The sequence below is a fragment of the Hippoglossus stenolepis genome, chromosome 2 (genome assembly GCF_022539355.2).
Source record: "Hippoglossus stenolepis isolate QCI-W04-F060 chromosome 2, HSTE1.2, whole genome shotgun sequence".
NCBI classification, from domain to species: Eukaryota; Metazoa; Chordata; class Actinopteri; order Pleuronectiformes; family Pleuronectidae; genus Hippoglossus; species Hippoglossus stenolepis.
Genome location: NC_061484.1, coordinates 13,435,271 through 13,462,848, shown reverse-complemented (window position 1 = coordinate 13,462,848; position 27,578 = coordinate 13,435,271). Strand labels below are relative to the sequence as shown.

The window sequence follows — 27,578 nt, the reverse complement described above, 5'->3', positions numbered from 1 at the left end:
AAGATTAAAATCTGAGAATATAAACATTGAAGATGGACTAGATCAAATAAAAGCAATGAAAAAGAGACTGAAACATATCCTCAGGTTTCTCACAGTTATTTTACAAACATACTAAACGTATTCACATGTTCTCTTGCTCTGACTCTTTCTCATCAATACTTCCATCCAATACTGTGGGAGGAAATCTGCTGTTGCACCCGACAGCTTCTTTTAAACCTGACCTTAGTGGTCTTGGTTTTGAAACACAACCATGTCAGCATAGTGTGTCAACACTTTCTGAGTAATTTTCAGCACAGTCGCCTCTTCCTCTTACGTCTGCCTTACCTTGGTCAGTCTGATGATCAGCTTGTGCATTTCTGCAGCAGCTCCACAGCGTGCAGCAGGAGCTGGACAGACACTGTGTTCCTATATGAGTGTGTAGTGTTTGTATACTTTGTATGTAAGGAGGAGGCAGCACGGTTAAAGTGTTTCGGCTCGGATGTGTCAGAGCTGAAACACTTCCTCATCCTGCTTCACTCTCATTACTCTCAACATCAACGACTCACGGCCCAACTCAGAACAGACTGGCTTCATACTGTATGTGACACACTGGTTCCATATCATCTTATTTAAGTTGAAAAAGTCTCTTACCTTTGTCAAGCTACCAGCGTGAAGGTTCTGTGCGACTTTAAGAAGCACCGGAGGAATGTGAGAACTGGTAAGTTTTACACTTTTATTTCTGAAAACTATCTTCATTAACTACACAGTGCGTCTTCACTTTATGTATATGCACATACATTTATTATTATTATTATTATTATTAATTGAAAAACAGTGAAATTTGGTAACTCTGATTAAATTATTCATTCCATTTTCCGGTGACGCTTTTTGTTGAGGTTTTGTTAAATAACAAGTTGTGTGAGATTATTTCTGAACTGGCTCAGTCAGTTATCATAATGTCTTCTATTGATCTACAGTATCTTTACACTTCCAGAGAGCTACACAGTGCAGCTTTGGTTTATTTATTATTACTATCATTAACATTATTATTATCATCATCTTTACTATTATTATTATCAAACCATTTTAGTTTGGTGACCCTGAGTAACCAATCATTTTTCCATGTTCATATACTTCCTGTATATAACTGTTTAGGTACTGTTTGATAAACAATTTAATTTACACAGTTGTTTGTACTAAAGCTGCTCCTTTTCTCTTTGTTAATATACTGACACATACGCATTTTTAAAAGTGTTGAGTACATTTTACAGTTTGACAGACTTAAAGTGAGCTTGTATTTTTGCTGTCTGTGCACAAAAAAACAACAAATCAAACATTCTTTTAAAAAATGTGTGAAGTGACGGCTTCGGTCATTATAACTGGTGTGGATGGTTATGGTTTAGGTCTATTTTGTTAATTCGGTTTCACTCCCTTTCCCTTTGTGTGCATTGTGTTATTGTTGAGCCTCAGTAACCAGGATCAGGAAAGTTAGAGAAAGATTATCTACATTCACCATGTTTTTGTGTTATTATGCAGAAACCCATTTTCTCTATGTACTGTCTTCCTGGGTTAGGGAGGCTCAAAAATAACACAAAGCGAGCACATACCTCTGCCAAGGCCCAAGAGTCTCCTTCAATTAAAACAGGCCTAAGGCCACATTACGTTTCTCAGCTTCACATTGGTGGTAGTTACATACAAGACTTTATTTGTTACCATAAAGCAGCTGAAAAAGGCCTAGAACCGTTCTGAGAGCACATTTAAATTCACTAAATCCAGATTTTAGTTTGGATCCTTAACTGCACACGTTCATTGATACCAAACCCCTTAAACTTTTCATCAAGATTCACTCACTCTGTGAAATCAACCAAAATGTTGTAAAATGCCCTCGAACCTCACAATGTTAAAGAAAGTGGAAATAGGTTACTGGATCTGCCCCCTGATCCGGATCCACACCAATATGTAATACATTCTTCCATGACGCATGCTGTATTCTTCCACTACATTTCATAGTGATCCGTTTTTGCGTAACCCTGCAAACCAACGAACAGAGGTGAAAACATAATCTCCTTCACAGAATTTCATGGAAATCGGTTGAGTATATTTGATGTAATCCTGCAAACTAACAACGACTACAGACGAAGGACCTTCTTGGTGGAGGAAATTAACAAAAAGTTTCCGTTTTTCTCGAGTAACAGTTTGGTCAGTTGTCAATGTCAGTTTCGCTCAGACTCCAGCTGCCAGAGTCTCTGCAGCCTTTAATCCCAAATAGGCCATGTTAACAGATCATGTTTGTTAAACCAGTATTTACATTCAAGCAGGAAACCAAGTATCAAATGTACAGTTCTGCTGCCCTCGTCTGGGCAACTCAAGCATCTTGTGCAACACTTTGGTTCATCATTGTACTGCCTGCCTTCGGCTACAGCCCGTCAGAGCACATATACAGTATATACTAATATTTGGAGAAAAACACTATTATGTTTTTTATAATAATAATGATATAATAATAAAAGTTTATTTATATAGCACCTTTAATACATAAAATGCCGTTAAAAGGTATTTACAATGCAAAATGTATATAAAAGACATGGATACATACAATGAACATAAAAACAGTTGTAGAAAAGTTGTAGAACATAAGATGGAAATAAAACCCAGTAATTAAAACTTGAGGTAAAATCAGAGTCTGAAAAATAAGACCACATATGATAATAATAATAATAATAATAATAAAAATAATAAGATTCAGAAAAATTTGAATTTCTTCAGCTTTCTTTCTATAACAACAGGCTGTGCCAATGTAAACATAATTTTTAATGCCTTCATTAACACTGTCATTCTTTTTCTTTTTCTTTTTTACCATCTATATAACTTTTCATATCTGGTCTAGAGCACGTCCTCCTTCCCTCTGAACGATGCCTCGTTCCTTCTTGGTGAAGCGAGGAGGGCTGATCCACCCTCGGCCCGCAGCAGGAAGACCCAGCCCCAGATCCACCCCAGTGACATTCAACCAGTTAGAAAAGAAGTTGGGGTCCTCCTGGGAGACGAGACTGAAGGACTCCACAACAGAGACCCCCAATGATAACACAGAGTCCATCACGTTACTGCAGCCAGACCTTCCTGCTGCCGCTCACTCACATGAGAGAGGACACCTTCAGCCACTGAGTCCCACAACTTATGGTGGGTGACAGAGATACTTCATTTTAGTTTTTTAATAGACTGTTAATAAAGATGGACGATATGACAGCTCCCCAAAAGTAAAGCCAAAGCGTCTCAATCGCCACCTGGTGGCAGGCTGCAGTACAGGTCATAAACCCCGGCTCCTCCACATTAGTGGATGGGACATGGATCAGACTAAAAAGTAAAAGTACAGGTCAAATATATTTTTGTTAAAGGTTCAGTGTGTAGAATTTCGTGACACCTAGTGGTGAAATTGCATGTTGCAGCTGAATACCCGTCACCTCACCCTCCTCTTCCAAACATGAAAGAGAACCTGTGGTAACCTTCAGTTGTCATAACAACTCAAAAGGTGAGTAGTTTCTCCAGTCCGAGCTACTGTAAAAAACATGGCTGCCTCCGTAGAGAGGACTCGCTCCAGATGAAAATATAAAGTATTTTAATATAAAGGGACCATTCTAGGGTAAATAAAACAACTATTTGTATAGTTTAGATGAAACACACTAGTGAAAACATCACCAGGATTATTTTATACTTAATTTCCGCCAATAGATCCCTTTCACCTCAATCTTACACACTGAAACTTTAAATTTTAGGTTGCTCTTATCACACTGATATGAAAGTTTCCCTGTTCCTAATGAGTTCTGTTTCCATTAGTTATTTGATGTTATAAAAAGAGGTGAAACACTATTCATTTCTGGTTCGTAGGAGGAAGTGGAGAAGTGTTGTCCATCTTTATTTACAGTCTAGGATTTACTTGTGTTTAGTTACTTTTACACAGAGCCAGTCTATCTGTTTGACCAGAGATATGTGTCACTATATAATGAATTTGAATTGAATTTATACTTGCATTACTAAATAAATGCATTAAAATGTATTTGGATCACATAATTCTAATTTATAATAATAAATAATTTTTGACTTTTTTCTGAAGAATGTCTCAAAGGGTTTCCAGAGACAGGAAAAAAAGATATATACAGTGCATGCAGAGATGACTTGAAAGCAGAAGAGAGGACAGAGATTGTGAAAATGATTCAAATGTGTATGACTCCACATTTTGAGAATCTTCTCTGTCTTTCCTCTCAGACTGTGGACCTGCTGAGCCTTTTAGCCCGATAACTTGTATCCCTGTGGAGAGAGCGGACTCGGACGCTCTAACACCAGCCTCTTGGTCCAAACCTCATGTGAGCTCAGGATATCCTGACAAATCTTCAGCAGTTCTAGGCAACCTGACTCAGCAGCCCCTGATCCTGAGGGAGACCAGGAGCGGAGGCTGCTCCAAGACCAGTGCTCCGAGGCAAGAGTGTCCACTCTGTAGCAAGGTATGATCAATCCCTCATTACTGTATATTTATTTGTTTTAGAGAGAAATTAAAACTGAAGAATTAAGACACTGCTTCATGATTTATATAGAAAAGTTTTAAGTTATTATTGCTAATTTTCTGCCAAATATAAAGTACAGCTGCGGCTGATGGGAAGGGATGGGAGTTATTTTTGCAGGTTATGTGGTCATCAACCAAAGTGTTGGACAAATTGAAAGTTTGACCTGAGGGTGGTGCTAGAGGGAAACATAAGGGACTGATTGCTCTAAAGGAGACGTGAGTGAGAGCAACACATTCCATGGCAATCCATCCAATAGTTGTTGAGGTGTCACAGTCCAAATCTGCCATCCAACCATCCAAAATGAAAAAGAAATGTAGCACTTTCCAAAGCCAAAACTTTCAAAACATGATGTCATTTTTTGAGTGTCATCATTAAATGTCAGATAAAACCTTAAGGTTCTGTAAACATTGCTGTCCACACTCGCACAAATTGTGTTGGGATTTACCAACTGGGCAGAACACAACAACGAACACAGAGTGTTTAATACAATAAAACACAATATGTGTCATTATATAGTGACACATATTTCTGTACAGAAACTAGTGCAAGGGATTATAAACAAAGAAAGCCAGTAAAGCAAACTGGTGGCAAAGGGGAAGTACAGCTGTTTCCAGAAATGGTTCATAGGGTTTCTGGAATAAGTCCAGGTGAAAGGAGGGGAATCCAGGGAGTAGTGTGGCTGAGAGGAGGCTAAGGGCTGCAGATGATCCTGAGGCAGAGGTAAAACAAAGCAGGTAAAACCAAAGCAGGTACGGATCCAGGCAGGCAGGCACCAAAGGTGAGTATCTCAAACTAACAGTAGGAGAAGCAGAGGTTGGCCGTGTGAAAACCACTAAGGAAGATGACGTTCTGGCAGAGTAGTAGTGTTCAACCTAGTCCTTACATACTGCAGCAGCTCAGTGAGTATAGTCTGATGTGTGGTCACGGTGGTGCGGCGGGAAGAGGCTGAACCAATCACATCTCGCCACACGAACAGGAAGGAAACACAGGAAGGGGACAAGGCAGAACATGCAGAGCGGCCAAAAAACAGAAAGCATCTAAAAAGATTGTAGTGCAAAGAAATGTAATCTTTCTTTTCCCACCTCATCCTCTGCTGATGTCTGCCATCATCCCTTCACTTTTTCACCATTAAACCTGTGTTAATCTCCCTGCAGATATTTTCCTGTGTGTCCAGTCTGAAGACTCACGAATGCAGGAGTCATGGAAGCAGAGCACATCTCTCCCCAGCACACATCACGTCCAGCAGGACAAATACTCTGCGGTCACCGTGCAGGGGCAAGGTCAGCATCATCATTTCCTCTTGTGCTGTATTTTCCTGTTTCATCTTTAGGCAATTTAATGCATGAATCAGTGGCAGATCTAGGATTTGTCTAGGTCAGGGGCCATAAAGGGGCCACAATTTACACAGAGGGGCCAGTTATTAGTCTGACATCCATGCACAGTTCCTGATTCAGTAAGGTGCACGTTTAAGTTATTCCTTGATTACTGTTAGCTCTATAGCTTTGAGCAAAACCACACATCAGTGAATATATTCGAAAATTGTTCCTTTTACAAGCACATTGTGTACTTCAGAAAATAAAGTCTAAACAAAGTGTGATATTTATTGTTAATATTGTTAGTAAGTGACAGGACAGGGGTACTTCATGGGCCAATCAGATTTCATGTTCCAGTGCCCCCCCCCCCCCGATCCACCCCTGGCAAGTACAATGTGCTACATTCGTAAATCCATTACCACGTTGCCCGTTGTTCTAGGAGCGGACGTTTGGCTGTGCCGTGTGCGGGAAAGTGTTCAAGCGCTCCTCCACCCTCTCCACTCATCTGCTCATACACTCAGACACACGGCCGTATCCCTGCCAGTACTGTGGCAAGAGGTTCCACCAGAAGTCTGACTTGAAGAAACACACCTTCATTCACACCGGTGGGTTTATGTTTAATATGTTTAAAAGTCCACAGCTGACGTCATTCATATGAAATGATTCAAGAGAAGTGCAGCTTCATTCTCTATACATCACCAGGGCTTCCAGCGCATACACATAGCCCGGCCCTGCATGTAAACTCAAATTAGCAGCATTATCTGTGACCCAAACAAATTAGATATATTAGTTAGATATAAGAGTGATATCAATCTTTTTCTCAGCATATATGTGTATTTCCTAAAATGTTAGAATCACTTAAAGTTATTTCTCAGCAAAAAAGTCAAACACCCATTGATATGAGCCTCTCAAATCAAAGATTTCCTCATGTCAATGTAGATTAAATATATTTGTGTTTCAAAATGTGTAATTTGGACAAAACAAGTAATATCAAGATGTACGGCATGTACAATATAAGTATAATGTAAGTAACTCAACTACCGGTAAACGAGGTATGTCATGTACCCGGCAAATAGATATACATGAGATTTCTCAGAGGTAGATTGTAAAGTAAAGAACTCCTTCCCTTTCTTTAGGAACATCTAAAATTCTTCAGTAGACCTCTCATAGCATCATTATGAGCAACTTCAACTTGCTTTAAGCTTGCTCTTTTGTAGTTTGACCACAAGGAGGCAGTATAGAGGTGTGCTCTGAACAGAGACTATCTACACTTACTAATCCTGCACAGAAGAATATTTGCTTGCGTGCATCCTCATCTGTCATTTGATCTGTAATGATGTTTTACCGTATTACTAACATAAGACCACAAGATAATCAACTTCATGCTTACAAGAGTTTTTCCAATCATCCCATTGACGTTGTACTTGTACTCTGCACAATGACAATAAAGTTGAATCTAAATCTAGAAACTGCAGCCAGTATTGCTGGCTTTCAGTAACAGTTAGATCTGATGATCTATCGATGTGAAATGAATTTAAAAGAACTGGGTACAGAATTCCACATAAGGTCGTATCATTTCATCAGGTGCTCTGCAGTTTAAATATCCTGTGTATTCTTGTCCCAGGAGAGAAGCCCCACGTGTGAGATATGTGGGAAGGCGTTCAGCCAGGCTCCAACCTCATCACCCCACAGCCGCAAGCACAGGGACGACCGTCCCCGCTGCCCCGCTGCCCCTACAGCTTCAGCACAGAGTGGAGCTGCGGCCTTTCAGGAGCTCACTGCCTACCACTGACTCAGTCTCAGCCTCCTCCTATAAGCAGTGGACGCCTTCAGGACAGAGGAAGCCACTGACTTTGTTGTATTTGTGAAGTCAAGCTGTTCTTACCCTGCTCACATTATCCAGCACAGTGGTGGGAAGTTATTTCAAACAAAGCTTGGTTAACTTACTTGTTCACTTGTAAAAAAATGTAGTTGTGCTACTGTTCTCTGTTTCTGTTTGCTATTTATACAAGGATGTTGGTGATTTTTTTGTTGTAGCACGTCAAACTGAGAAAATGGTGATTGTCAGCCACTGAAGGCTCGAAGAATGGAATTGAAAAGTATCACATTGATTATTACAGGAATTTCACTGTTTTTTATGAGTCAGACATTAATAAATGCCTTAGGACAGACCTTTTGTATATATTTGGTATCATATGAAGTCATGGAAGATCAACAATATGAGGCTATCTTGGCTCGTTGTTGAGTGTCTGGGATCAAATAGCACAATCATTTGATACAATAGGGGTCAGCAACTGAGCGAACTAAGCAGGTAAAGGAAGGGAGATGAAGGGAAATCTTTTTTTTCAGGAGAGCGCACACACGATGTTAACACAGACTTTTGAAACAAAGATATCAGATTGGTGTAAATGATCCAAATCAGCCATTCCAAACCACGCTTCACCCTTTGGGAGTGACCCACAGAGGAGGTCAGGAAATGATTTCCATAACTCAAATACATATTACATCCAATTAAAATGGCACTTATTTTATAGTGTCAGGTGCAGCAGGTTGATTTATAGCATCATAAATGTGCACAGAGATTACACTTACTGCCAACCAGCTCTAGTCGATATAAGTCTGAATAACTGGGGTCCTGAGTCTCTGGCATCGATATTTTGAGGGGGCTGGAAAGATTAGGAACCTCTGATCACAAATCCTGAATCTCAATTACTGTTCCACAAATGATCACAATGAGACACAGGCATTGTAGTTTCTCTTTGCATCATGTTTATTTAGCCCAGGTTTTGACACATACACAATATGATGTTTCATTGATGACTTGCAGGAGACTCTTCAGCTTCAGTACCCATGGTCTTTGTACCACTGAGCTCTGGCTGTGAGCGTCATTGGAGTAGTCTCCACCTGTTGTGTGTTCATCCACTTCATTATAGGAATGCACACTCCTATCCCTAGTTTGTAGGCTGCTATCCCTCCTGCAGACTTCAAACATACATGAAAACAAAGAAAGTTAAACCAAGAGAGCGAAGTCAAAGTACAATTCCACAAAATTCACCAGCAAATGAACCTTTCAGCTTCTGCTCCTCTGCTCCAACCAGGAAACTTTTAAGCTGATTAGGTCCATCCGTCAACCAAGATCCCAGTGCCTTGGTTGGTGTTCCCTCATATCCCATCCACCTACAGCAGTGTCCCACCTCCATTAGGATTAACATCAACCTAGAAAAACATACATTATTGTATTGTAATATGAAGCTCTACTAGGAGGGCGTGTAGCAAAACCGTCAAGTAGTTGTTATAACCTGCATCAGTCCCCAGGCGTTATGCGCATTTCTCTGTGGGTTCCAGTCTCCCCTGGCCGTCTTTCAGTGCATTTCCGGCCCTGGACTCTCTCGAGATGATGGCAGCAATGAGAGCCGGGTCGACTCCGTGTCTCTGTCCGACTCTGATGATTCTGGACTTGTACTGACTCATTCTGCCACTGTCCGTCTGTGCCATTGTGTGATGCACGTACACCTTGTAGAGAAAAAAACCCACTTGATTGTTCATCCAAGCAACAAAGACACCTGTTGGCCTGTCAGTGCAATGGTTTAGATTTTTCCTGTTTCCTTTTCTCAATTGGTGATCGAATCAGCCGGGTGTGTTTCTCCTGCAGTGGTTGCCTGAGTATCAAGGCTGTCCTGCTGGGCAATTTCTCTGAAGCTCCACTGGTCTGAACCGATCTGATGCTCATAACCTGCACATGTTCAGTTTTATTAGGTTATATTTTTCAGTCACATATCCAACACATTGTCACGGGGAGAGCCACAACAATGGCAAAGCTACAACACTAGAAATAAAGGCATTTTAAGGGGACATAGCATACAAATTCCACTTTGTTAGTGCTTCTACAGGTTAATGTGGGTATCTGGTATGTCTACCAACCCAAAAACTCTGGAAAAAAAACACTTTCGCGCGTTTTTGTTATGGTTCTCTAAGTCAGAAACGTCATGCTTGAGCGACTCGATTGGCTTCTGGGTTTTGTGTCTTCCTGGGTTTCGTCCTTGTGTGCTTGTAGTGGATAGGCGGGAATATTCATTAGTTGGGAAAATTAAAACTCCAGGACAACAGAAGGGGAATACAAAGTATGGGATGCATATTTGATAATTTATATCATATAAAATATGTAATTTATATTGTTTAAATCATGGGGAGAGGGGAGGGGAAGCTGGCTCATTAGCATTTAAAGGAACAGGCACTCAAAACAGGTCACTCTGTGGGCTGTTTTAGATAGGGAAAAAAAAGTTATATTTAAATGATCCTTGTGGTATTTTGACCAAGTATGTTACAGACATTTCATTAGGGCCCCAAGGGCCATCAACTTGTGGTAAAATGGGCATACTATGTCCCCTTTAATAATAATCAATTAAAAACAGGTGTAAGAGCCACCATACTGACCTGCCTGTGTGTAAATACATATTAATGTTGGTTTGATATGTTCTTAAATTATCCAGGTTTGTAGTTTTATTTTTATGTACAGTTAAATATATTTTTGTATAGTGTGTCACTGTATTTAATTATATTCTGTTTAGGTGCTGTTTGCGGCTTGTTATTTGCGACCGTTGAGGATGCCGTAATGCAGCTCAGTGCACATGCGTGTTGTTGTTATGACCGCATGAACATCGTGAGTGATCACGAAGTCTGAGAGTGGATCGCAATAAGCAATAAGGATCGATATAAGGTGTGTCTGTAAATTGTGCTGGAACTGGAAAATAAACCCTTTCAAGATGTACCTGCCTCCTGGAGAGTGTTAATAGGCAGTGGGTGTTCACAACAAGGTAAAGTATATTTGTTGGACACGAGTCAGACTTAACAAACATTTGGTAATGTGGAACGAAGTAAAGCGGCCACTACAACAGAAATCATTTATATAAAATATGTATAATACACCTTCATTTATACAGAGCTTTAGGTAAGCTTTAGCAATCAGGTGTAGTATAAATATTTCTATCTCAGAAAGTTAAATGGGTATTGTGCTTCCTGCCCATTGTTCTTGTTACTCCTCTGATGGTCCTGTTGACGCTGGAATGTGGGAGTTTGGTACCGTCTGTTCTGTCTGTGGTGTTGAACTAAGCAGAGAAGCTATATATATATATGAATCTGTATGCTTTCAGTTTCCAATGTTTAACTTGGCTGCTTTTAGAGTTCAGGCTGAGCAGTTAATGCCTCTGGCCGTGAAGCATGTGATGCAGGATGCATGCCGTTCATCCACCAGGGAACTCCCTCTTATTTGATGCATGTGAAGTTTTGATAATAACACACACACACACACACACACACACACACACACACACACACACACACACACACACACACACACACACACACACACACACACACACACACACACACACACACACATGCGCACACACACACAGCTCTGTAAGTTTAACATTTCAGTTTCTGTTTTCTTCTTATTTGTCTTTAATTACCTAAGTGAGATAATTATACCTCACTCCAATTTTAAGAAGGTTATAGGTTAAGACAATGTTATACTTTTGTCCTCTTTGGTTCTACATATCTATGTACTAATATATTACTGTAGTAAGTATATATATTATATTATGATATATCATGTTGATAGTCAGATACTCAAAACTGCAGCAAATATTTCAGTATTTACATCAACACTATCTAGAGAATCATCCACCGTCACTTTCTGTCTGAGTGTAATTTCATTGGTGGTAAACATATTATTTTAGAACTTCAGACCTCAGAGGAGAAGCCGAACTTTCATTTTCAGTATCGTTATGAGTTCACTTTGGGTTCATATATATACATATATACATATATACATATATACATATATATATATATATATATATATATATATATATATATATATATACTCATTATATATATCATCCATTATATCTATTTTGTCTTCAGCACTTGAAAGCAACATTTCCGACATGCAGTGTAGGAACAGAATAAACAAACAGAACCAGAGGGGACACAAGACAGTACAGGGTGTGAGTCTGTGGGTGTGAACAGTACAAAAGTACAAAAGAGGTTCGAAAAGGAGTACAAGCAACACACACACATATGCCCTCCACATATCCTGCTCCAGTCATCTGATTCTAAAGTTTTCCTGGATGTGAAACATGTCTGGCAAATTTTGGGGAGCTGTGAATGACATGAAGCCCATTAGAATATCTCTATTAGACAGAACAGTACATGCATCCCTAGTAAAAAACGTGGAAAAAAACATGGAGCATGTGTATTTTTTGTTTTGGAAAGGCCTAGATGCGTCAGACGTGATCTGGCTGAATCAAAGAACAGAACCCCATCATAAAAATTGTCCAGTGTCATGCTTTAGTTTTCATATTTTCTATGTTTTATTATTGTTTTTAAAATAATAGCGTGTCAGGCAGATTTTTAGGCTATATTTGATTATTTACCCATAATCATATCATACTGGATATGAGTGTTTAAAAATGTTTGCATATATATATAACAAAAATATTGCTGTAAAAAATCATAGCTCTCACTTTCTCTTATGCACCATGTTGACATATATAATCGAACACGTCATATGAGTTTTGTCTTAAGCTGGAGCCAGGATTTAAAATTTTCAGTTTCTGTTTTTTCTTCTTGTTGTCTTCTAATTACCTAAGTGAGGATAATTATACCTCACTCCAATTTTTAGAAGGTTATAGGTTAAGACAATGTTATACTTTTTGTCCTCTTTGGTTCTACATATCTATATTACTAACTATATTACTATAGTACGCTATATATATTATATTATGATATATATCATGTTGATGGTCAGATACTCAAAACTGCAGCAAGCATGTTCGGATTTTCGCATCAACACTATCACAGAGAGTCATCACCGTCACTTTCTGTCTAGTGTAATTTCATTGATGGTAAACATGTGATTTTTGGAACTTCAGACCTCAGAGGAAAGCCCGAACTTTCATTTTCAGTATCGTTATGAGTTCACTTTGGGGTTTCATATATATACATATATATATATATATCCTCCATTATATATGTCCTCCATTATTTCTATTTTGTCTTCAGCACTTGAGAAAACAGGGTGTGAGTCTATAGGTGTGAACAGTACAAAGTACAAGAGGTTCGAAAGGGTACAAATACAACACACACACATATGCCCTCACATATCTTGCTCAGTCATCTGATTCTAAAGTTTTCCTGGATGTGAAACATGTCTAGCAGAATTTTGTGCTGTGAATGACATGAAGCCTATTAGAATATCTCTATTAGACAGAACAGTACATCCCCTAGTAAAAAAAACGTGGAGCATGTGTATTTTGTTTTGGAAGGCCTAGATGCATCAGACATAGAGTCTGGCTGAATCAAAGGAACAGAACCCCATCATAAGAATTGTCCAGTGTCCATACTTTAATGATTTTCATATTTTCTATGTTTTATTATTGTTTTTTAAAATAACTACTTAAACATGTCAGGCAGATTTTAGGCCTATATTTGATTGTTACCCATAATCATATCATACATCATACTGGATGTGAGTGTTTAAAAATGTTTGCATATATATATAACAAAAATATTGCTGTAAAAATCACTTAGCTCTCACTTTCTTTCTTATGCACCATGTTGACATATGCCGGCCGAACCACGTCATATGAAGTTTTTTTGTCTTGAGCTGGAGCCACAGGCTGTTTGAGTCATAAAGCTGACCTCTCTTGTTGAACGGCTGTGGTTTTATACTTAATCTGTAACAAAGTAATATCAAGATATACGGCATGTACAATATAAGTATAATGTAAGTAACTCAACTACCGGTAAACGAGGTATGTCATGCCCGGCAAATGAATGTCATTGAGATTTCTCAGAGGTAGATTGTAAAGTAGAGACTCCTTCACTCGCACAGGAACATCTAGGTCTCTTCAGTGATACTCTCATAGCATCATTTTGAGCAACTTCAACTTGCTTTAAGCTTGCTCTTTTGTAGTTTGACCACAAGGAGGTAGTATAGAGAGGTGTGCTCTGAACAGAGATATCTTTACACTTACTAATCCTGCACAGAAGAATATTTGCTTGTGCATGCATCCTCATCTGTCATTTGATCTGTAAGGATGTTTTACCGTATTACTAACATCAAGAGGATTTTTAGAAAGGTCGGACAATGTTATACTTTTGTCCTCTTTGGTTCTACATATCAACACAGCACTAGAACATTGCCGTAAATATCACATTCCACATCATACACAGAACTATGTAGTAGGAAGCTGCTGGGAACTTGCGCAACTTTGACTTAAGACCACAAGATAATCAGCATTCATGCTTACAAGAGTTTTTCCAATCATCCCATTGACGTTGTACTTGTACTCTACAATGACAATAAGTTGAATCTAATCTAAAAACTGCAGCCAGTATTGCTGGCTTTCAGTAACTTGGACAGATCTGATGATCTATCGATGTGAAATGAATTTAAAAGAACTGGGTACAGAATTCCACATAAGTCGTATCATTTCATCAGGTGCTCTGCAGTTTAAATATCCTGTATTCTTGTCCCAGGAAAGAAGCCGTGTGTGTGAGATATGTGGGGAGCGTTCAGCCAGAGCTCCAACCTCATCACCCACAGCCGCAAGCACAGGGGCCGACCGTCCCCACCGCTGCCCCGCTGCCCCTACAGCTTCAGCACAGAGTGGAGCTGCGGCAGCACCTCAGGAGCTCCACTGCACCTACCACTGACTCCAGTCTCAGCCTCCTCCTATAAGCAGTGGGAGGCGCCTTCAGGACAAGGAAGCCACTGACTTTGTTGTATTTGCTGAAGTCAAGCTGTTCTTACCCTGCTCATTATCCAGCACAGTGGTGGGAGATTATTTCAAACAAAGCAGTTAACTTACTTTACTTGTTCACTTGTAAAAATGTAGTTGTGCTACTGTTCTCTGTTCTGTTTGCTATTTATATACAAGGATGTTGGTGATTTTTATTTAGCAGCACGTCAAAGCTGAGAAAATGGTGATTGTCAGCCACTGAAGGCTCGAAGAATGGAATTGAAAAAGTATCACATTGATTATTACAGGAATTTCACTGTTTTTATGAGTCAGACATTAATAAATGCCTTAGGACAGACCTTTTGTATGTATTTGGTATCATATGGAAGTCATGGAAGATCAACAATATGAGGCTATCTTGGCTCCGTTTGAGTGTCTGGGATCAAATAGCACAATCACGATACAATAGGGGTCCAGCAACTAGGCAGACTAAGCAGGTAAAGGAAGGAGATGAAGGGAAATCTTTTTTCCAGGAAGCGCACACCACGATGTGCTGGACCTTTAGAAACAAAGATATCAGAATGGTGTAAATTATCAAAATCAGCCATTCCAAACCACACGGCACCCTTAAGGAGTGACCCACAGAGGAGGGGTCAGGAAGCCAGTTTCCCATAACTCAAATACATATTACATCCAATTAAAAATGGCATATTTTATAGTGTCAGGTGCAGCAGGTTGATTTATAGCATAAATGTGCACAGAGATTTTTACTTACTGCCAACCAGCTCTAGTCGATATCGTCTGCAATAACTGGGGTCTGAGTCTCTGGCATCGATATTTTGAGAGACTTGAAAGATTAAGGAACCTCTGATCTAAATCCTGAATCTCAGTACTGTTCACAAATGATCACAATGAGACACAGGCATTGTAGTTTCTCTTTGCATCATGTTTATTTGGCCCAGGTTTTTGACACAGTACACAATATGATGTTTCATTGATGACTTACGGGGGAATTCTTCAACTTCAGTACCCATGGTCTTTGTACCACTGAGCTCTAGCTGTGGCGTCATTGGAGTAGTCTCCACCTGTTGTGTGTTCATCACTTTATTATAGGAATGCACATTCCCATCCCCTGGTGTAGGCTGCTATCCTCCTGCAGACACAAACATACATATGAAAACAAAAGTTAAACCAAGAGCGAAGTCAAGTACAATTCCACAAATTCTGGCAAGCAGACCTTTCAGCTTCTGCTCTTTGCCAACAAACTTTTCACTGATTAAGTCAATAAAATCAGCCAAGATCCCAGTGCCTTGGTTGGTGTTCCTCACTGTCCCATTCACCTACAGCAGTGTGTCCACCTCCACTGGGATTAACATCAACCTAGAAAAAACACGTTATTGTATTGTAATATGAAGCTCTACTAGGAGGACGTGTAAAACCGTAGTAGTTGTTATAACCTGCATCAGTCCCCAGGCGTTGTTACGCATTTCTCTGTGGGTTCCAGTCTCCCCAGCCGTCTTTCAGTGCCTCTCCGGCCCCTGGACTCTCTCGAGATGGCAGCTATGAGAGGCCGAATTGACTCCGTGTTTCTGTCGAGCTCTGATTGTGGACTTGTACTGACTCATTCTGTCACTGTCCATTTCTGCCATTTTATTGTGATGCATTACACCTTGTAGAGAGAAGAAAAAACACTTGATTATTGCATCAAGCAACAAAGACACCTGTTAACCTGTCAGTGCAATGGTTTAGATTTTCCTGTTTTCCTTTTTCTCAATTGGTGATCGAATCAGCCGGGTGTGTTTCTCCACTGCAGTGATTTACCTGAGTATCCCAGCCCGTCCTGTGAGCAGTTTCCTCTGAAGCTCCACTGGTCTGAACCGATCTGATGTTTCATAACCTGCACCTAACCCAGGTTTTATTAGGTTATATTTTCTTGTGTATACACCTGCACTGACATGAGAACAAAGCATGAAGTCCTGACAGGATTGAACAGTCACATATCCAACACATTGTCACAAAGGAGAGCCACAACAATGGCAAAGCTACAACACTAGAAATAAAAGAGGCTTGTTTAATAATAATCAATTAAAAACAGGTGTAAGAGCCACCATGCAGCCTGCCTGTGTGTAAATACATATTAATGTTGGTTTGATATGTTCTTAAATTATCCAGGTTTGTAGTTGTATTTTTATACAGTTAAAATATATTTTGTATAGTGTGTCTGCTGTATTTAATTATATTCTGTTTTGGGTGCTGTTTGCGAAAACCCATTGTTTGCGACCCGTTGAGGATGCCGTAATGCAGCTCAGTGCGTAACGTGTTGTTGTTGACCGCATGAGCTTGTCGTGGTGACTGCGAAGTCTGAGAGTGGATCGCAATAAGCAATCAGGATCGATATAAGGTGTGTCTGTAAAATTGTGCTGGAACTGGAAAATAAATCCTTTCAAGATGTACCTCCTGGAAGTGTGTCGACATTGGGTGTTCACAACAAGGTAAAGTATATTTGTTGGACATGAGTCAGACTTAACAAACCTTTGGTAATGGAGCAATGCGCAGCCATAACAGGGAAATCATTTATATAAAATATGTATAATACACCTTCATTTATACAGAGCTTTTAGGTAAGCTTTAGAAATCAGGTGTAGTATAAATATTCTATCTCAGAAAAGTTAAATGAGCAGTAAAACAACTCACCCACATTGTTCTTGTTACTCCTCTGATGGTCCTGTTGGCGCTGGAATGTGGGGTTTGGTACCGTCTGATCTGTCTGTGGTGTTGAACTAAGCAGAGAAGCTATATATATATATGAATCTGTATACTTTCAGTTTCACTGTTTAACTTGGCTGAGTTCAGGCTGAGCAGTTAATGCCTCTGTCACGTGAAGCATGTGATGCAGGATGCATGCCATTCATCCACCAGGGGAACTCCTCTTATTTGATGCATGTGAAGTTTTGATAACACACACACACACACACACACACACACACACACACACACACACACACACACACACACACACACACACACACACACACACACACACACACACACACACACACACACACACACAGCTCTGTAGAGGATTTAACATTTCAGTTTCTGTTTTCTTCTTGTTGTCTTCTAATTACCTAGAGTAGGATAATTATACCTCACTCCAATTTTAGAAAGGTCAGACAATGTTATACTTTTTGTCCTCTTTGGTTCTACATATCTATATTACTAACTATATTACTATGGTAAAACATATATATTATATTATGATGTATCATGTTGATGGTCAGAACCTCAAAACTGCAGCAAGCATGTTCAGTATTTTTCGCATCAACACTATCTGAAGTCATCACCTTCACTTTCTGTCTGAGTGTAATTTCATTGGTGGTAAACGTTTTAAACTTCAGACCTCGGGAGAAGCCCGAACTTTCATTTTCAGTAGCCGTTATGAGTTCACTTTGGGGTTCATATATATATATATATACAGTGCCTTGCATAAATATTCCCCCTTGGACTTTTTCCCATTATGTACTGTTACTAACTGGAATTCAAATAGACTTAAATAAACTTTTTCCCGTTTGATCAACAAAACATGCATAGTACTTTGGGTGCAAAATAAATTTTATTGTAACACAAACAATAATGAGAACAAAAAAGTTCGACATCTGTTGGGTGCATAAAGTATTCACCCCCTGTGTCAATACTTGGTAGAACCCCCTTTCGCTGCAATTACAGCTGCAAGTCTTTTGGGGTATGTCTCTGCCAACTTTACATCTAAGTGGAAAGGTTTGTCATTCTTTGTGGCAAAAAAAGATGAAGCTCAGTCAGATTGGATGGGGGCGTCTGTGAACCGCAATCTTCAAGTCTTACCATAGATTCTCTATTGGATTGAGGTCTAGGCTTTGACTAGGCCATTTTAAGACATTAACATTCTTTAATCAAAACCATTCCTTTGTAGCTCTGGCTGTATGTTTAGAGTCATTGTCCTGCTGGAAGATGAACCTCCGCCCCAGTCTCAAGTCTTTTGCAGACTGCATCAGATTTTCTTCAAGGATTTCCCTGTGTTTGGCTCCATCCATCTTTCCCTCTATTCTGACCAGTTTCCCTGCACCTGCTGAAGAAGGCATCCCCACAGCATGATGCTACCACCACCATGTTTCACTGTTGGGATGAGTGTGCTCAGGGGTGATAGGCAGTGTTGGAGACACCGCCACACATAGCGTTTTGCATTGAGGCCAAAAGTTCAATTTGGTCTCATCTGACCAGAGCACCTTCTTCCACATGTTTGCTGTGTCTCATGGCTTCTGGCAAACTCCAAAACGGGATTTTTATGGATCCCTTTCAACAATAGCTTTCTTCTTGCCACTCTTCCATAAAGGCCAGATTTGTGGAGTAGGCGACTAATAGTTGTCCTGTGGACAGATTCTCCACCTCAGCTGTGGATCTCACCACCAACTCCTCCCAGAGTAACCATGGGCCTCCTGGTTGCTTCTCTGATTAATTTTCTCCTTGTCCGACTCTTCAGTTAGGGTGGGCCTCCTCTTAGTAGGTTTGCGGTTGTGCCATATTCTTTCCATTTTCTTATGATGGATTTTATGGTGCTCAGAGATATTCAAAGCTCTGGATATTTTTTTATAACCTAACCCCTGCTTCATATTTCTCCACAACTTTATCCCTGACCTGTTTGGTGAGCTCCTTGAGGAGTCTTCATGGTACTGTTTGTTCAGTAATGATCTCCAACAAACTCTGAGTCCGTCTGGGAACAGAGTGTATTTATACTGAGATTAAATTGCAGACAGGTGGACCCTATTTACTAATTATGTGACTTGCAAATGTGACATGAATGCAATTGGTTGCACAGATCTTTGTTAGAGTTTCACAGTAAAGGGAGTGAATACATATGCACTCAACACTTTTCAGATTTTATTTGTAAATAATTGTAGAAATCCATAATATTTCCCCCACTTCCAAATGATACTATTTTGTGTTAGTCCATTACATAAACTCACGATGAAATAAATTTTAATCTGTGAGGATTTATACCGCGACAAAATGCTTGAAAAGTCAAAGGGGTGAATACTTATGCAAGGCACTGTGCATATATACATATATATATATATATATATATATATATCCTCCATTATATATATCCTCATTATTTCTATCTATTTTGTCTTCAGCACTTGAAAGCAACATTTCCGACATGCAGGTAACAGGAACAGAATAAACAAACAGAACCAGAGGGGACACAAGACAGTACAGGGTGTGAGTCTATGGGTGTGAACCGGTACAAAGTACAAGAGGTTCGAAAGGGTACAAATACAACACACACACATATGCCCTCACATATCCTGCTCAGTCATCTGATTCTAAAGTTTTCCTGGATGTGAAACATGTCTAGCAGAATTTTAGGGAGCTGTGAATGACATGAAGCCCATTAGAATATCTCTATTAGACAGAACAGTACATCCCTAGTAAAAAACATGGAGAAAAAAAACATGGAGCATGTGTATTTTGTTTTGGAAAGGCCTAGATGCATCAGACATAGATTCTGGCTGAATCAAAGGAACAGAACCCCATCATAAAAATTGTCCAGTGTCCATACTTTAATGATTTTCATATTTTCTATGTTTTATTATTGTTTTAAAATAACTAAACGTGTCAGGCAGATTTTTAGGCCTATATTTGATTATTTACCCATAATCATATCATACTGGATGTGAGTGTTTAAAAAATGTTTGCATATATATATAACAAAAATATTGCTGTAAAAAATCACTTAGCTCTCACTTTCTTTCTTATGCACCATGTTGACATATATAATCAAACACGTCATATGAAGTTTTTTGTCTTGAGTTGGAGCCAGAGGCTGTTTGAGTCATAAAGCTGACCTCTCTTGTTGAACTACGTGGTTTTATACTTAATCTGCTGCATCCACCCATGTTACAGTGAACTCTGCAGAGTAAACAGGTTTTTCTGTGTCTGTTTGTAAGGTCACGTGGGTCAGCTATAGGCTAAAATATTGTGCAACATTTAGGTCAGTTTGCGTTTTGATTGGTTGTTGTAACACTGATGCTGATTCAGTGGAACGCACCCATAGAGATGATCCAGCACTGAAGGGCGCTCAGTAGATTTATTGCTTAAGGGCAGTAAAGCAACGGAATTTCTTTCATTATGCACTTACACTGACAACCCGCCCTTTTTGATGGAAGGTGCAAATGACCAAAACAATCTCTTTTATTACACGTGGCAGACTCTTTATTGGAGGAGAAAAAAGATGATTTTACATGAATACATCCCTGATGATTCATGACATCGATCAACTGAAAGGTTATTAAAACCTCCAGTTAGCAGTACATCAGAAATCCAGCTATTTATGCTTTGTTTGCCTCGGGGAAAAAAAACATATATGTCTCGTACTACTCACCATGATGCAAAAACTCAAAGCTTTAAATAGTGACAGCTGTTGAATCAAGAGGTTCACCTCACCTTACATCCTGAGGATCTCAGTACATTCGATGTGTGTTGGATGTAAATTCATCTTAGTCCTGAGGTCAGTGCCTTAGAATCACTATTATATCATTGGTGCCCCACATGTGAGTATGAGCAGGGAGATCCATTTGATTTTTATTAATCCTGCACTGGAATAGATGGATCTGAACTCATCTTCATTAAAATGATCAATTAGTCCAAAGTGTGGAGGATTAAATGTCCATTTCATGTAGTGAAACAATTTCAAAAGTTAGCTAAATCAAACAGTTAACAAAGCATTGCTAATGTGATGATGTGTAAGATGACTAAAGTGGCAGTGGACCTCCTGTCAGACCCTGAAGTGTTCCCAGCTTCTTATTTCAGAGAAGAAGGCGTCTCCAGGACAGGAGGTGTTTACCACCTGCCTGTGGCCATGGATGGTGAAGTTGGCAGACAGTCCTCCTCCATTTACTGCACAACGGACCAGACGATGGCGCAACAGGTCCATGGCGTGACGAGAGGGAAGGGTGGCAGTGTAGTTACCAATGATTGACACCCCATACCCGAGGCTATTGTGGCCCCTGGTGTGAGTGCCGAGGTATGTCCAGCCTCTGCCTTCATAGACGTAGCCGTCAGAGCCCACCACAAAGCTGAGGGCACAGAGACAGTGCCGCACAATACAAATACAAAACACAATACAAAAGTAAGCTCAGCAACATTTATGCAAAAATAATGAGAATGTGATGTTTAGAGACAAATGTTATAAATATTCAGTCATGCAAATACATTTTAATGTACAATACATGCGACAACATGCATAGGTGCATGAATGTAAGTTAATCAGCAGCATTAGAGTTAAATCAGAGCAGGCTGGTTCCCCCTTTTTCTAGTTTTAATGGTAAGCTGGAGTAATTGCCTTTCTTTCTCCAGGTGTATCAACCAACCTACCTACCTACCTACCTACCTACCTACCTACCTACACACCTACCAACCTATTTACTTACTTACCTACCTACCTACCTACCTACGTACCAACCTATTTACCTACCTACCTACCTGCCTACCTACGTACCAACCTGTTTACCTGCCTGCCTGCCTGCCTGCCTACCCCTGCCTGCCTGCCTGACCTGCCTGCCTGCCTACCTGCCTACCTACCTACCTACCTACCTACCTACCTAACTATCTACCAATCAATCAATCAGCTATGTATTTCTTTGGGTTACTTGTATCCGATGTCGCTCCAGCCGCGGTCCTCCTGGTGGAACCTCTGCATGGCTCTCATGTTACGAGAGCACTGTGGGAAGGACAGACAGGGTGAGGATGGCTCGTAGGTGTGGTGCACATACAGGAAGTGGAGAGGCAAAGACAGCGGGATGGGGGTATCCTGGTAAGATTTTGCCCCCCACTGACAACGGGAGATGATTTGAGGGCAGTCTGAGGAGAGGAGGAGAGAGGATGATGGTTAAGACACTGCTGACCTCTGGTGGTTTAACTCGGCATCTTGCCACAGATAGAAGTGTTCTGGGTGTCTTACTACAAACTGATGTGCTCCCTGTAAAGGGGATGATAATCAAAAAGTTTTATAACATATTTATGTAAAAATATATTTTTTAAAGCATCAACTGATTTATTGTTATGTTTTCAGTTTGAAATTGTAGCAGGCTAAAAAATCAAGTCACCATAGACAATGACAATACAGTTTTGAATAATAACAAAACGACTATTTTACATTTGGTTCTTTAATCATTCTATGGACTTATGTTCTCCAGCTGCATCAATATAAGTAAATTAATCGATTAGTTTAATGACAAAATAATTATTAAATAAATAAACTGGCTCCACCTTCTCAAATGTGGACAATTTTCACAATTTGCTACCATTTTATAGACCTTGGTTTCAGCCCTACACTGCAGTCAAGTATACTTTTGTGATCACTTACCCCAGAATATGTGAACAAATGCCTGCAATCCATCCCTCACTGCCTGCCCCACTCCAGTGTCCCAAGCAATCCATTCTGTCTTCTCCAGCTTCCAGACCAATGCCAGTGTCTCCATCACCTGGCTGTGGAGATCAAGTGGCTCCAGAAGGGATCTAGATATCTCCCGTCGCCTCGGGCTAATGTGCCTGGTCACAGCATCAAGGCCCTGCCCCTCATGCAAACTAAAACTATAGTATCCTTTCAAGATCTCACTGAGGGCCTTCGGCTTTTCAGATTCACTTTGATTGCTGAGGTCCATGCCCAGTACAGCTCCATCCATGCCACCATTAATCATAGCATCAGTGGCCAGAGTGGGAAGCCGAGACAGCTTGAACACCTGAGGGTGCTCTACATTGTCCCAGCACCCACCCGGCCCCATGCGATAACGTGTTGGAAAGTCCTGGAGGCTGAGGAAGGACAGACCAAGTGTCCTGGCCAAGGTAAGAGGGAAGATGCCATCGGCTGGCTTCCCCTCAATCTTTGCTTTCAGTCCTGACTCGATTCCCCGCAGTAACGGAGCAAGTGCGACTGTGGTGCCGTCTGGAGCTAGAACCACCCCACGTTCCTCTCCATAGTCTGTCACAATGTGGTGGATGGCCTTGTCAAAAAAGCTGAAAGACGAGGCGTTAAGGATGGCTGTCTCCAGGACCTCAGCATCACTGAGATTATTTGACGCACCCAGGAAATGGACGGTCATTGCATCATCATGGCCAGCTGTCCTCCGCAGGGCCCTGACCAAAGCCAGAGGGGACAGGCCAGGGTCAAAGTCCTCAACCTGCTGCACAGCGCGAATGAAACTGTCCATGTTCCGTAGGTGGACACCTGATATGAAGGTAACAGTGAAGTACGTTCATGAGCCAGTGAACAAACTCTTTAGTTCCTTCAAATAACAGTTACACTGAATCGCATTATGGGTTGTAGAAAGAAGAAGGGCTTTTGACAGCCCCTCAAATGTCTTTGGCACAGTTGACACAGTTTTTTCTATTATTTGTTTATTTTTTTGTCTTTTCTATTGCCATTATTTTTAAATCATGTTGTATGACTTTATCTGCTGTCTTTGATTTTAGATTTTGTATTAAATAATTAGTGTTTAAATGACTTTAATTTTCTTCTTGTCTTTGATGTTTTGTTACCTTGTTTGTTAATTGTCCAATTTATGAAACACTTTGTAACAGCTGATTTGAAATGTGATATAGAAATAATGTTATTATCATTCTTAGTTAACTCATGATAGTCATTGTACACGTGTTCAACATAACACAGATGTTTACCTCTTTTGAACTTACCTACCGACCTGCTGCAGACAGAAAAGAAGCCGAATGAAGCAAGAACAAGAACTGATAGACCAGAAAAAGTCATATTGCTTCTCCAAGTTGTTGCGTCCAAACTAAAAATCTGAGAGCCGGGCTTTCACTCAGTACAGTTGTGGTCCTTACAACATGACGTCTAAAATGAGTTGTGTGGCTGTTTGTGTAAGTGTACGTGCATGATTGCGGTGTTGTGACTCACGATAGGATAGTACTCTGTGTACACTCCAAATATTGATTTGGCCTAGAGTTTGAGTGTGTCATGGGCCGCCCACTAAGGTTTATTACAAATCATATAAATCAGGGCTTTTTCTCAAATTATATTGGGTTGTTACTCTTTCCTCAGATTAATCTTACAATATGACGTTAGCACAGATTAATGGATGCCAAAGCAGATTAAAGGTTAATATTGTTGTTTTTTTCATCACTTTGACTGCAGGAATTACTGACAAACAGAACAGTCCTGACTTGAGGTTTTGATGAACAACGAAGCTGGTGTGACAAAACTGCTGTTAAAACGTAAACATGCAGCCATAATAACTTCAACAAAATCAAGAAAATACCACACTCTTAACTACTTTTAAAGAAGTCGTGTGTGTGTGTGTGTGTGTGTGTGTGTGTGTGTGTGTGTGTGTGTGTGTGTGTGTGTGTGTGTGTGTGTGTGTCGTGTGTGTGTGTGTGTGTGTGTGTGTGTGTGTGTGTGTGTGTGTGTGTGTGTGTGTGTGTGTGTGTGTACACGTGTGTGTGTGTGTGTGTACACATGTGTGTGTGTGTACGTGTGCGTGTGTGTGTGGAGAAAGCATGGAGGATTGTTAATTCAAATCAAGACAACACAATGTGGTTACAAAATGAAAATGACTGCAATTAAAAATTAGTAAGATCGATGGTTTCTGATCCACAGCCTGAAATCAAAAGATTTGGTTTTCACAGACATAAAAAATATCAACTCTTCAAATTCAAACCAGGCATCTTTTGTGTTGAATGTCTTTGCTGTTTAGACATATTCATTGATTCCACTTTTTTTCAGTAGTAAGTAAGACATTCCTGGACAAATCCAGAAGATTGTTTTTGTATATATCACATTAGGCTGACATCAACAATTACCAATTCCAACAGTTTATGGAAAACCTTCCATTTCCCCATATTACAATATTAGTCAGATAAACATCTGACTGCATCTGTATTAACAGGCCTGATGGGGTCAAACCCTTCAAAGACTCTGCCGTCTGTTGTATTTTGTTCTGATGAAATGTCAATAAATATCATGAAGAGGTGTTTCTGGATTAAGAGGTTTTTCTCTTAACACATCACTGAGCTCCTGTTTCTGTGAACCACAAATGTGTGATGGAAGGAATATCGGACTAATGCCACAGTTGAGTTTGGTTGCATCTAAATCTTTAAGGTTATAACGTACGATACTTAATATTGGTATCACACAATGGAGTTTAAGGGCCACTTAAAGTGGAACAAATTTGAGAATAAAGTTGTAAAAATATTATGAGAATAAAGTCATAATTTTAGAATGCATTTCATTTCAGAGAGAATATCAAAAGATTAACCTGTCGTCCTGCATTATAAAGGAATGTGGTACATTTTAAGTTCTACTTTAGTTTTACAAATAATGAAATATGAAATACATCAGCAACACATTATCATAAGACTTTAAAAAGAACTGTGTCTATTCTGAAGAAAGAGACACACACACTTGCAGGAAATAGCTTCTTTTGTGGAGGAGGAAATGTTTTGTTAGTGGTCGAATGTAAAACTATCGTTGTCTGCGTGTTATTCCAATTAGTTTCGTAGTTTCTCAAGAAACAATGAGATTGCTTCAAGTGGAAATCCAACGAGCACGAGTTCTCCTTGCTGCTTATTCCCCCCCCCCCCCAATTTTGTTTTATTCTAATAAAATTATATAAGATAATGACTTTATTCTTGTTATTTAATGACTTCTTTCTCGTTAAATTAGGACTTTATTCTCAAAATCTCAGAATGTTATTTTCCTCAGTGTGAATCCGATACTGCAATGTAGCTAATGCCATTTTGGGAATATTTGTCAATGATTTTTCTTTATATATCAGCCAATATATTGGTATTGGCAATTTTTTTACTCCCTAATATCATCTTGGCCCCAAAACATCCATTTGAGTCATATTCTAAAAATATTGAAACTGTCAGCTTAATGCGGTCATGCTTGAACCATCGGACAGTTTTTCATAACTTTATTTAGAACCATAGGAATAATAGTTGGCATTACATAAAATAGTATAAACATATTTCGAACTGCAATGGTAAGTTAACAAATGAATAAAGAAATCTAAATTAATAAATTGACTAAATGTACATAAAATAAGGCCTTTTTCATAGTATAAGCACATAGTTCGAAAAAATCACATCTCCAAACATATTCAGACTCAGCTCAGAGTAACAAATCCCCTGTATCAGGTGTTCTCAAAGTGGGGTCCGGGGTCCTGGAGGTGGTGTCCCTGACAAAAAGGGAAATCATTCATTTTCACTATAATGTCATCTATTAGTAACACACTGACAGAATGTTGAACTATTATATATCCTGCAATAAAAGTCTTGTTAAATGGGGGTCTGTGATCTAATTTGTGTCAGTTTGGGGGTCCTTGATGTGCAAAACATTGAGAACCACTGAACAATACTGAAATGGTGTGAGGTGTGTTGAAATGTGCATTTCTAGCACACGCTCAGTTCAGAGATATTTGCTACATGGCTGAAGATTTCCTTCATGTCTGTTTGTCATCTGTTTTGTTATTAGTCAATGAGCTGTGAAAACGACATCAAGATCTTTTTTTTCTTCATTATTTTTTCATGTGATTCAACTGTTGCTAAGAAGATCTTCCTAAATTCACGTGTTTGGTTTGGTTGCATCACTTCACTTTAAGTCCCACCGTTCAGACTTTTTAAGCAATCATTTAACAAATGGTTTATTGCTTATTTTAAAGATATAATGATATATATTTATATATATATATAGATATAGATATAGATATAAGTGTTTATTCATTTTTTTTTTTATTCAATAGTTTTACACTATTTGTGTAAAACTCCTCTTTATGTGGACACTCATGCGTGGAGTCTGCAGTATTAATGTTTCAATAATGTAAAATACATCTTATAAGAGTTTATAATTACTGACCAATTCTGTAGATTAATACACAGATTAAAATGAACTTATATACACCTGTAAGTGTGTAATAATGTGTATATCCTGC

At 39.5% G+C, this 27,578-nt stretch overlaps 4 protein-coding genes across 4 annotated transcripts; 1 reads left to right on the top strand and 3 right to left on the bottom strand.

Moving 5' to 3' along the window:
- The first annotated feature begins 326 nt into the window (after positions 1–326).
- LOC118100429 (zinc finger protein Gfi-1b) lies at positions 327–7,530 on the top strand. The gene is made up of 6 exons (XM_035145519.2): positions 327–697; positions 2,867–3,156; positions 4,240–4,475; positions 5,690–5,815; positions 6,288–6,453; positions 7,473–7,530. Exons 2-6 carry the CDS (start codon positions 2,892–2,894, stop codon positions 7,490–7,492), a joined length of 813 nt encoding a protein of 270 aa, XP_035001410.2. The 5' UTR covers positions 327–697; positions 2,867–2,891; the 3' UTR covers positions 7,493–7,530.
- A 1,159-nt stretch (positions 7,531–8,689) lies between these two features.
- LOC118100433 (lysozyme g) lies at positions 8,690–9,357 on the bottom strand. The gene is given in 9 exon segments (XM_047344553.1): positions 8,690–8,731; positions 8,733–8,797; positions 8,800–8,823; positions 8,916–8,937; positions 8,939–9,002; positions 9,004–9,037; positions 9,040–9,064; positions 9,148–9,201; positions 9,203–9,357. Coding segments are annotated over 9 exon segments (471 nt in total). The 5' UTR covers positions 9,344–9,357.
- A 6,261-nt stretch (positions 9,358–15,618) lies between these two features.
- Positions 15,619–17,070, bottom strand: LOC118122592 (lysozyme g). Its single transcript, XM_047342311.1, is given in 12 exon segments — positions 15,619–15,701; positions 15,704–15,727; positions 15,788–15,912; positions 15,914–15,975; positions 16,053–16,076; positions 16,078–16,131; positions 16,133–16,162; positions 16,164–16,264; positions 16,417–16,440; positions 16,443–16,477; positions 16,877–16,956; positions 17,050–17,070. Coding segments are annotated over 12 exon segments (663 nt in total).
- A 3,751-nt stretch (positions 17,071–20,821) lies between these two features.
- Positions 20,822–24,506, bottom strand: LOC118122585 (N-acetylmuramoyl-L-alanine amidase). The gene is made up of 4 exons (XM_035179399.1): positions 24,322–24,506; positions 22,997–23,857; positions 22,281–22,491; positions 20,822–21,707 (listed from the first exon to the last, which is right to left on the bottom strand). The coding sequence occupies exons 1-4, from the start codon at positions 24,392–24,394 to the stop codon at positions 21,407–21,409; spliced, it is 1,446 nt and encodes a 481-aa protein (XP_035035290.1). The 5' UTR covers positions 24,395–24,506; the 3' UTR covers positions 20,822–21,406.
- Between the last annotated feature and the right edge of the window lie 3,072 nt (positions 24,507–27,578).